We start from the raw sequence: 12,047 nt of genomic DNA on the forward strand, positions 1-12,047 counted from the left end.
AATTCCCCAATAAAAATCTTAAAAAAAAAAAAAAAGCGCTGGACCCTGGCCCAATGCCTGCCACATGACAGGTGCTCCACCATTTGTTAAACACGCAGATGGGGGTGCTCACTCACGCATCCCGCCGTTTGCTGAGCACAGCCACAAGCTGCAAGCTTCCTGTACGACCTCATTCCACCCACCCACAACGACCCTCAGAATATTACTGTCCATCCCCATTTTACAGATATGGCAATGAAGGCTCCGAGAGGCTGAGGCCCCACAACTAGTCTGCAGTGACTCTGGGGATTAAATGCTTGCCTGCCTGCTCCCAGGCCCTGCAGTTTTATTCCACCAGCCTGGCCTCACTCCACTGGGGCACCTGACAGCAGTTAAGAATCTCTGGGGCAGAAATGATGGAAGATGCTGATGGCTTTTGCCTAAATCACAGGATGTCCTATTTTGCCCCAGAGTAGGAGGGACACTGACTCTCTTCTTGGATTTGTTTTGGTAAATTAGCTTAGACCTATTATGACAGAATTGGACTCTTCTGGCATCTAAACCAGTCCAGGGAGTTTTCTAAACCTTCCCAGAAACACAAGCCCAGCTCAGCCTCCCCAGAACCCTCTCTGCCTTGCCCTGTGGTCCTGATTTCCGTCACTTGCACTTTAAAGGTCACTTTCACACAGAAGACTTCCCAAGCCTGGGAACAGTTAGACCCCCAGCCTTACCTCTGGAATTATTCAATGTTTTTTCTTCCTTGAGACACTAAGCTTGTTATGGGTAGACTGTGACTGTCCAGTTCATTACTGTCGCTTCAGGACCTAGCAGGGTCTGGAAGGTAGAAGTTGCTTATTTGATGAATCAGTATTTGCTGAACAAATGAAGGCCACGCTTGTACCTACCTCCAGCCCCTGCACATTGGTGTCGCCTGCCGGGACCACCATACTTTCTGGAGTGCACACAGTACAACACCGTGGTTGTGAACCTGAGCTCTGGAGCCGGGCTGCCTGGGTGTGAGTCCAGGCTCTGCTAAGTTATTAGCTGTGTGACTTTGGACTACTTACTCAATATCTCTGTGCCTGTTTTCTCATTTGTAAAATGGCACTAAAAATAGTAGTAATTCACGGATTAAAGAAAATACGCATAGTACCTAATTCATTGATTGAAGAGAAAGTGCTTAGCATGGAAACCAGCATAATTCTCCTCCCGTTCGTTCCTGGGCCAGGTCAGGCCAGCCTTCTCCTCAGCCATTACCTCCTACTGCTATGTACTCTTCTGTTTTAGGACAACAGTCATTTCTACCTATAGCTTAAAGCTTCTGAGAATAGGTATCATGTCTGCTTTGTCTGCTGCTCCATATTCGCAGGCTCTGGGAAGAGTGGACTCAAATATTCCTTAATGCACTGAAGAGAAATAAGGCACAAAGTGAGAGGCTGGCCTGAGCTCACTTTTCCAGGGGTAATCACAAGTAGAGACATGGAAATTGACTCAATTTGTTTTTAGATTAAGCTCACTCACTCACAAAAACCTTAGATTTTATGTTGAAACTCCACAGTTAAGCCAACGATGGTTACAAAATATAAAGAGAGAATTGCCTTAGAGAGGCATGAAGTGTGAAATGCTAGGGTGGAACCTATTAATGAAATAATTAAAATTTTAAAAAAAAAGAGCTATTTTATAGTAATTAAAAAATGGCAGTTACAGAACTTTCTATTTTGCATGTTTTTTTTCAGAAACCTAGATTCTAGATCACGACTTCATTTCCCTTTCAAATTGAAAAATGTTCGTAAGTCTGAGTTTGAAAGAGAACGAAAAGCTCAGACTCTAAGCCAGGTCTCCGACACCTGGAAGCCCATCAATCTCGGCATACACCTGGGTCTCCGGCTGACCATTCCAGGCGCTGGGTCTTGTGGGCCGAATGTCAAGCCTTCTCTGGAGACCCCAGAGCAGGTAACGTTTTGCTTAAATTTGTAAAATAAAATCTCTCAGAAGTTCCTCAATGAAAAAAACAGAACATATAATGACTTTGATTCAGACAAAAACGTGTTTCCAGGAAAACCAAAAGTAAAAAAGCCTCTGAATAACTGAAATCTTAGAAATAGAGGGGAAGTTCACGATGAAAACCTCCCAGTTCTACCTTAGAGGGTACAATCGCGCCTATGAGTGAGGACTGCAGGCTACTCTGCAAAAAGACTATCCAACTCCGCAGGTTCTAGACAAGCCATTTATTTGAAATGCCAACTATATGTAGGATAAAGTCAGTGTTACATGCTTATCGGTAACAGTAGAAAAATAGAACCAGTGAAAACCTTTGTACAACTGTAATGATACTCAAAAGAGAAATGTATCGTTTTACAATGCTTCACACAGACCAATTCAAGTTTGGAGGTACCTAAATAAAAATACTATATATTTCTTTTAAAAAACACTATGTACAATTGAAGCGTAAACAAGTTTTACAAAGTACTGGTTATGCAGGTTGTAGAAAACACTTGCATAGGACATGGAATCAGTTTAAGAAAAATTTCTGAGCCTTTAGCATTGAAGGCACTTGACTTTATACCAGTAACAGCACAACCACAAGAAATGCAGTGTGGCAGCAGTGCCACCTCTCTGAAGTACAGACGTGGCGCCCACAGCACGTGGCGTTGAGGAACCTTTCCGCCACCCCGTCTAAGAGCAGGAGTCCAGGCCGCCTGCCCACGGAACCCAGACACAGTCACGAGCAGGTACACGAAGCTTCCAGAGCTCATCTCCTCTCTTAGACAGAACCCACGTAAACACACAAACACCAAAGGTTATTTTCAAGATACACACTTGCCAGTCACCTTTCTATAGAAACGGCCACAGAATTATAATATTCAGAATATGGAAGACTGACACACAGTCTGAGGGTTTTATAGAGGAAAAAAAAAATCAAGACTTCATACAATTACATAACAGCTATTGCAATTTATCAGACAAACAGACAACTGAACATTCATAAAACATTGTTCATATAACAGTGTTAATGGAAAATATTAATAGTAAAATACCTTTTAGCGTGTGATGGTAACTCTTTTAGTAAGGTTGTCAGTAATGAGGTTTCAAAGTAAATTACTTAGTAGACGAAGTAAACCATTGCAGAACTGGGAATAGCACCCATCACTGCTGCTTTAATAGTAACTTTCAACAGAAAGTTGAAAGTCAACCAAATAATTTTTTAAAAAGTCTAATAAACATTTCCCTTTGAGTTCAGTCCTAAAAACATGAATGCCTTAGAATTGCAAAACAAGTATCTTACAAGTGTTTCACGAAACACGTTTTTCCCTAAAAGGTGGATTAAACATTATGAAAACACAAATTTTGCTGAGTAGTTACTGAGAATATTGATCCTTCACCTCTAGAGGTCAGCTTTGAACCCACCGCGGTCGCCGCAGATGCTGCTCCTCTCTGCATCATCCCCTTAATTCAAATGAAAAAGTACTGCCCATTGCTAAAACCTGAACACCAAACCAAAGGAAAACCCAATAAAGGATGGCAATTGTAATAAAAACAAGCGTTTCTGAGGAAGCAAAAACAAGAATTAGGTGAAATTTCAGGGAGTTCTACAAAAAGACTAAAATAAAAGGAAGTTATTAAAAATCCTTAAAATCTAACTGGTTATCAAAATGTTGGAAGGGCTTAGGTGTAGGGGCACATGCCTAGAAACACTATAGGGACATGTGCGAAAGGGCATGGGATGTGAAAAAGTCAAACCACCATTTCTCGGATAATTTCTGCCTTTTCATGCCGCCACCTTTTTCCCTTAGGAGTCACAGGTAACTTTGAACTTAAATGATTCATCAACATCACAAAACTAAAAGAAAAATATAAGAAAATCGGCATCTTGAAGAAACGTGGACCTTCTCTTTCTGATTCAGGACCTAAAAGGTAGTTAGTTCTCTAACCTCAACAAGGCGGGCACCGAAGGTGGTGATTGTCTGATGGCCTGATTGTCTGGGGGCCTCGAGACGAGATCTGGTATTCTGAGATTTGGTTCTCATGAAATTTCTACACCAAGCAAAATGTCAGCCTGTGGCTCACATTTTATACATTTTTTTTTTCTGAGAGCAATCTTACTCAGACTTCACATTTATCTTAGTACAGCATTAACAGATTTTAATGCTTAGTAAGCATTAAAAAAGATTGAATAGATGGGTTCAAAAGCCAGAGGCACAGAGCTATTCAACCTACCCTATTAACCATACTTCACAAGACACATTGAAAGTCCACTAACACCTACCTTAACACACACAAAACCCACATCTGTTTACCTTCTGCAAGTCACATCGGTCCATAATCCCATAGGTTAAAGCAAGTTTCTCTCTATACATATAGTTTAGCCAAGTAAGTTACTAAATTATTCAAAGCAAACTTCACAAATTAAATAAAACTATGAACAGCTATAATTATACTTTGGGGACATGAAAGAATATACAATAAATTTTCAGAAAAATGAATGTGACATCAATAGCTCTTGTGTAACGTTAAAAAGAAAAAAAGGTCAGAGATGAGCAAGTTTCTCCCACTCAAATTAGCTCTACTCACTCTTATTTGCAGTACCAGCACATTACAGTCAGAATTCAGAATTGAAATTTAAAACTGTATCAAAATAATTCATGTTCAACATGTGTATATCAACACACATTAAGTAATCTGATGGAATTAACGGTTTTTGCTTCTGAGAGACAGACTGAGATTGGCTTCAAAGGACACCACCATCTATTATAAAGAGTCAAACCTCCTAAAAATGAGAACGGAGTCCTGTGTTTTTCTATTTTTAAAAAAGGGAGCCTCAGAGGCGATGTGGAGCCGACCTTACAGCAAATCAGAGTGGGCTCTGGGAGACCTGGGGCTGGGTGTGCAACCTCAGCGGCGCGGACGAATGCAGTAGCGGACTCGTCGGGCGGCAGCGTGCCAGTGTGTGCAGATACACGGATGGGCGTCTCACCTTGGAGACTGGCTAGACTATCTACTGCTAGGGTTTTTTAAAATGTCAGATTATTCCTGAGTGTATATCCACAGGGTAAAGTGGGAAAAGACTGTAAGAGAAACTACAGTTTCAGGAGAAATCAGAGTTGTTGACACCCAATAGTAACCTCGAGACTGAAAAGTGCATGTAATTCATTTCTACGGTAGCTTGGAAAGGCTCCCTCGCCCTGCATAGTTTTAGAGTGCGTGTGAGTGACTCAGTTTTAGATTTATATACATACATGGAAGAGAGGCTCCCAAACATCCTTCCCACGAGGGAAGGTGCAGCAAGTCTCTTCTAAGTGCTACGGCTGTGTGTATGTGTCTGTAAAAATACAAAGTGAATGCTCAAATCATGTTGAAGTGATTTAAAAACTCAAATACTAATATATTTACATTGCAGAGTAAGAAAAAAACAGTCCTTAGCTCACACATTGCCCTTCCCAGGGAAAGGATCGTAAAAGATCCCATGTGCTAAGTGGTTCAGTAAAATCCCAAACCAGCGTCCCCAGTGGAGTTCAAGTAGGACATGTAGTGTTTCACTGAAAAAGAATGGTTTCTCTTTTTTGGTGACAAAGCATTATGCGTTATACAACAACTTTATAGGACACCGAAATTCAGACACACTTTAAAAAACATTTAAAAGAAAACATACGCTTACAAACACCAAATGACATCCGTAAGACTGAAGCCCTTTTGTTTTTTTTTGTTTTTGTTTTTTTTCCCACAGACAGCAAGACAATTGAAGGCAGCAAACAGTCACTTCCCTATCTCAGCTGGAGTTGATAATGCTCAGAACCAGGAATCCTGGAGTGCAGCCTTGAAGTTACTTCCTGACTTCCATGGCTTTGATTCCAGCTCATCTCTTCTCCCCTAATCCATGCCACCAGAATCTGCAGTGATTCTGAGGGCGGCCACACTGTGAAGACAGCAACAACTTGTCAGCCTGGGCACAAAACACTCTTCTTCCGGTTCTTTACTGAACCAGCAAACTCCAGGATCCCGACTGGACTCCAGCTGGCGGAATGAAAACCGGCTCCCAAGACTTATTGAAAAAGAATGACAACAGATATAGAGATTGAGCGGGAAGATTTCTGAACCAAAACAATTATTGAAAAGAGAGGAGCATTTTGATGTGCTGTTCTTTGGAATTTCTATAATTAAAAAATAAACACAGAACTATTTCATAAGAAAATACATCTTCGTGTGCAATCCAATGCACGTGGAAATCGGTAGATGAACGGTAAAATGCAAAAAGTATGAAAATACAGTCCTTTAAATGTGGCAATAAAGTTTAACATACTGATATAAAATCAACAGATAAAATAAATGTACAAGTGCAAAAAAATTCCATTGTTTGTTTGTAAGGAGAAAAAAAAGTGCCAGCTTGCTTGTTCTTAAAAATGCTTCCCCACAAAACTGTTCAAACACAAAACAGACAGATGCAGCATTCAAAATAACCCTCTTAGCATGCCACGTCTAATAAACGTGTATATACAAAACCAGAATAAAACCATGTGAAACGGAGTTATCAGCTGGCATCAATCAACTGGTCTCTAAGTTGTTGGGTTACATGAAGAATGGGATGTTTCACATCTCAGGCACAGACGACTTGGAGGTTGCGCTCAGAGGGCAGACTTTTTGTAGAGGAAGTCCGGTTTGCTCGGGGACCTCCTTCCTCTGCTTATTGAATCTTCCCGTTCCAAATCCGTGTTTCGCTGAGCTCCGGGGCCCAGGGACTCACTGTCTGCTAGCCTTCTACTGGATCTCTCTGTTGGAGCATCAGAGCTACAAGCAGGATGCGAAGGTCTGGTAGGAATCAGCCCGAAAGTCAAGTCGGTTTCCACGGCTGTCCGTCCCCTGACGTGGGCTGGACCACTGCCAGCATTTTCGGGGGCTGCCAGAGGACAGTCTGCCCGCTGGGGAGGCTGCTCAACGACATCCAGGTGTATCGGCTCGCTCTTCTGTCTGTGCGGAGGCCCATCCGGGGAAAGTGGGTATTCTCTCCTAGCTTCTTCCTGCTTTGTAGGAGAGGTCTGGCTAGGCAGGTAGGCTGACTTTAAGCCACTTGGTGATGCCTTATTGTGGCTATACAAATCGGGACCAAAACATCCACCTTGCGAAGGGGAAGGGGTGCGTCTGCCAGGAGCAGGAGTAGAAGGTCTGCAAGCAGCATTGGAGAAGTCATAGAAGTCCGGGTATTCCTGCTGATTTTCTCGAGCATCTGTTTTCTGGTCTAGTGTGTGTTTCTTTCGAGACGTGTGTGTGTGCCTCTGTGGAACACACGAGAGATGCTGGGGAGGCGCTGGTCCTCCTTCAGAAACCGACTGGCTTAATTCTGTGTCTACAGTGAGTTCTGGAAGCCTCCTGTCCTTCAGTGACAGTGTGGACACACCCATGGCGATATCTGGCATTAGATCATTTAGCACAGGCTGTGTGCACTGCGAACAGAAACCAAAGGGGGTGGGGGAGGATTAGAAGATAAAGGCCCATGACTCCCTCTTTGTAAAAATGATGTTCACTGATTTTGTTTCCTTATTGTAAAACTAATACATCCTTTTTTAAGAATAAGAAGCTACAACTATAAAGGTAAAAAAATAAAACAAAAACGAACCCCTAACCTTCCCTACTGAGATAACCACTTGTTATTAGCATTTTGAGGTATTTTTCTCACTTTTTCTTTGCACATATATAAATTTTCACAAAATTTAGCGCATAATTGTCACTAAATTTTCTTTGAGGTTACTATTTAAATTACTACGTAATATTCCACTGTATCAATGAGCTATGACTTACTTAACCATTCTCCCACTGTTGGACATTAAGATTGTTTCTAATTTTTCATTATTATAATGAAGACTGCAATGAACATACAAATAAATTACCTTTAAGGGGAGTTTTATTTAAAATATAAAGTAGTAGAACTTTTATAATTGTAGAAAATTTGATTTACCAAACACTATCAAGCTTTGTTTTTTCTTCTATTGGGGGCGGGGGGCACAGCAGGGGGAGTGGGTAGAAGGGTTGAAGGTGAGGAAGGATGATAATTTGACCCAAGTCTACATTAGTCCTTAGATGCCAAAAAGTGCTATTTTACGAAGATTCCCTGAACTAATATATGTATATTTTGTTTCTCTCTATATTGAATGCCACTGACAATAGGTAACTGAGCAGGAAGACTTATAAATCACTAGTGTTTTTTTCCCCAAATGTATTATATAAAACAGAAATTCAACCTCTAATGCAGTGTAAAATCAAGCAAAGAACTCTTGCTTAATTATGAGCTACTGGTGCTAGTACTGTGGTTCCCAAGCGAGTGCTCTGACAAACAGCTTGCCAGAGGCAGAGGCAGGCGTGAGGACTTATTTTCTGAATGGGGGGGTTGCTGATAGGACCCCCCCCCCCGTCCCACCAAAGCACTTGGCATAACAGTAATTCTGTAGAAGTCAGGACAGATGCTGGACCTGTGCTTGAACAGAGCCAGGACTGGTGATAGCCATGTATGTTGCCCAGTAACCCCGCCCTTCCCAATAACTGCAAAGGAGCATAAAGATAAGGCAGGCACTGGGCTACTCCCACCATAGGCCCCTCAATCTCTCTTCTCTCTCCTTCCTCATTCCCCGACACTTCTCTTTCTCTCTGTTCCATACCCCTCAAGTCTATGCTTTCAGCTTGCTGGTAACGCTTCTGGGCACTGCTGAGTCCCACTAGGGCCCGTGGGACCAGGGGAATTGCTTCTAATAGTCCAGACTTCCTATCTTAGGTAAGTTACTGAATGTTAGCTGGCTTACCACTTGTTTCTCAGATGCTATTGTTGCTGAGGCGGCGGCGGCAGCCACTGTCTGTCTCCCCAGTCCTGTGATGTTGGTACAATCAGGTGCTCCTCCTTTTATGCCTGGCAAATAGACTGGAGGGGGGCCGGCTTTGGGAGCCGGTCGGGAGTGAAACAGTGAATGATTACAGGGGTAAGAAAAGGAACGTGAAGGATGCTGGCTGGGAGGTCTCTGTTTCCAGCTGGCTTTGAGCTGGTTATGGATGGGGGTAGCTGGGGGGTGGTAAGGAGGCGGTGGAGGGGGCAAGGGCGGATGGAAGGCCACAAAAGAGTCCAGGTCTGTAAACATGGTTTCTGCAGCCGGGGTGCTGTTAACTCGACATCTCCCAGGCTGTCTCATTGTCAAGAGTGGACTTTCATCTCCAAAACGTTCATCAGGAAAGAACTTGTGAGGATTCTAAGAAAGATAAAAAACAACAACAAAAAAAGACATTAGCAGATTTTCCAGACGAAAACTTACAGGCTGAGAGTTAAGTGAGCACCTAAGAAAACAAGAGTAAAAGGCACAATGTATTTTTCTAGGCCAGAAGTCGCCAAGAAAAAATTACCTTAATAATAGTACAAAACAATAGACTGTAGCCTACCATACAACAATCAAAAAGAGCTGCTTAACTGAATATTCCAGCAAGCAGGTCAGTAATCTCTTGCAGGATTATGTGGTAACGCAAAAACAGGAAATAAAACCTAGTTCAAATATATCTTTGCTGGGCGGCTGAGTGGCGCGTTGGTTAGGAGTTGGCTTGGGACGCCAGTTCTGAGCTGCAGGGCCCCGGTTTGGATCCCACGTGAGGGCCGGTGACACTGCCCTCTACAGCTAAGATGGTGGTGAACAATGGCTCAACCTGGAGCTGGGCTGCCATGGGTCACTGGCGACGGCGTAGGCTGCAGCCCCTGTTGCAGTGGGCTGCCATAAAGCTACCATGAGGAGCCAGCAGCCAGCACGAGTGGCCGGCAGCCGGTGTGAGCTGCCAAGAGCCACCGTGAGTGGCCGTCCAGAGGCCAGTGACCGATCTGCCTCAGCCGGGAAGAGCGCAATGATCACAATACCAACATGGGCCAGTGAAGCAACATCCTCCACAACTAGACTGAAGAACAAAACGACAGCAACTTCTCTGTTCCCCTTCCCCAATTCCCCAGCGCTGTTCCCCTCCACCAATTCCCCAATAAAAATCTTTAAAAAATAAATATATATATATATATATCTTTGCTGAGAAAATAAAATTACAATTAAACACCAAAAGAAAAGGCACACAAGTGAAAATCCTCCTAGAACTTTGACAAAAACATCTGTACACTCAGTCTAATAAAAATGATAAAATACTATTCCTTACCTATTAATATTATATAGGAATAAGTTTGATTAACATTTTGATACACATTTTAAGGGAGTATTTAAATTATAAAACTTTTATATAATTTAAGATATCAAATTAAGATACAATTTAGAATGGCAAAGGAAAGAGAAATGAATATAAAACAAGACTATCTTTTCAGGATGGAAACCACGGCAAATAATGAAAATCAAGAGCGGACACACAAACGGCCTGCTGCCTCGCCGAAGAAGAGCACACCAGGATTCCCTCTGAAGACTCAGGCTAATGTGGTCTGGGGGGTCAGTGGCAAGAAAATTCAATCTCTTGACCAGGTGAAATTAAATTTCATTTTAGGCTCTGATTTAGTAGCCATGAGCAGGTTACAGTAGTCTCTCCTTATTTACAGTTTCGTTTTCCATGGTTTCAGTTACCCATGGTCAACCAAGGTCCAAAAATACTACATGGAAAACTCCAGAAATAAACAATTTATAAGTTTTAAATTGTGAGTCATTCTGAGCAGCATGATGAAATCTCCCGCCGTCCCGCCTGGGATGTGAATCATCCCTTTGTCCAGTGTCTCCATGCTGTCTGTACAGCACACTAAGATATTCTGAGATCACATTCACATAACTTGTATTACAGTACTGTATATTATAGTTGTTTACTTTTATTATTATTGTTGTTAATCTCTTACTGTGCCTAATTTATAAATTAAACTTTATCACAGGGGTGTTTATGTGTGGGAAAAAACATAGCATGAGTAGGGTTCGGTACTATCCACAGCTTCAGGCATCCACTGGGGGTCTTGGAACGTAGATAAGGGGAGGCTACTGTACTTTATAAATTCTATCTTCACTGCAAAATCAATGCCATTGCTTTTGTACTTAATAATTACTAGAAATGAGTTTTTTCCTGCTAGTTAAAAAAAAAAAGCACTAATTTCTTGATTCTCGTTTATAGGGTTTGAACCATTATGCAAAACATTTCTTGTAATAAGGGGGAGGAGGAAGGAAATAGAGGGGCAACTAGAAGATCTGTAAGTATGACAGTGGCCCAAACCAGAAATAAGAGACCAGATCAGGGAGAGAGGGAAGTGGAGGGTCAGAATTTTCTGCTTCCTCTTTCAGTGGTGGGGCATACACACCATGAACTTTTAGCAGTCACCATTTAATGTTTATGACATACAAGAGACACAGTCGCTTTACATACAGCACCTCTAATCTTCACAACAATCCATTTGACATGTAAGGAAACTGCTGCTCAGAGTGGTTAAGTAACTACCTGGCAAGCAGCACAGCCAGGACAGAAGCCCAGTTCTCACTACAGAGCCTGTGCCATGCTCACCCTATACACTGCCTCTCACGGTTCTCCCATACACTGGAGGGCTCCTGGGGTGTCTAAAATACTGCCTGAAAAACAACCATGGCTCCCCAGTTCAAATAGCTTCACATTGTTCCCCACCTGCAAGAGCTCCGCAGCAGCGTCCGCAAGACCAAACTCTCTGAGCACCCGAATCTGAATTTCATAGCTGACTGTGGCGCCTTCCCCACAGTTAAGCGCATAGGCCCTCTGCACCTGCTCAGTGTGTCGGAGTTCCTGCAGACGTCTGACCATGTCTTTCAAAATGAGGAGCCGAGGAACTGCAAGAAGAGAAACAGTCTGTAGGCAAAATACCTGAGCTACGCGCAAAAGACCACCCACTGAGCACAAGAAAAAAAAAAAGCATGTGTTCTGCATCAGAACCTTCTTATAAATTTTTGATAATATTTTAATTTCCTGGAAACTTAGTAATGTATATGCTTCTAGTTATTTTTTAAGGTTTTAAAATTTTACTGTGCTCAAAAGGCTCTGGATAATACCAAACAGCTCCTGAGCTGTGTTATTAATTTATAGCGTAAACTTTTACTTGCTTATATTCTCTTCTGAAT

General features: G+C 42.3%; 1 protein-coding gene across 1 annotated transcript in view; it reads right to left on the reverse strand.

Annotated features, from left to right (window-relative positions):
* Positions 1–4,057: 4,057 nt before the first annotated feature.
* BTBD7 (BTB domain containing 7) overlaps positions 4,058–12,047 on the reverse strand; it is an 84,098-nt gene continuing 76,108 nt past the window's right edge. Inside the window, exons 9-11 of the mRNA XM_019642450.1 lie at positions 11,581–11,895; positions 8,766–9,203; positions 4,058–7,415 (exon numbers count right to left, since the gene is read on the reverse strand). Coding sequence (XP_019497995.1) covers positions 6,600–7,415; positions 8,766–9,203; positions 11,581–11,895 — 1,569 coding nt within the window. The 3' untranslated portion in view covers positions 4,058–6,599. The remainder of the gene's footprint in view (positions 7,416–8,765; positions 9,204–11,580; positions 11,896–12,047) is intronic.

This window comes from Hipposideros armiger, unplaced genomic scaffold (genome assembly GCF_001890085.2).
Source record: "Hipposideros armiger isolate ML-2016 unplaced genomic scaffold, ASM189008v1 scaffold_69, whole genome shotgun sequence".
NCBI classification, from domain to species: Eukaryota; Metazoa; Chordata; class Mammalia; order Chiroptera; family Hipposideridae; genus Hipposideros; species Hipposideros armiger.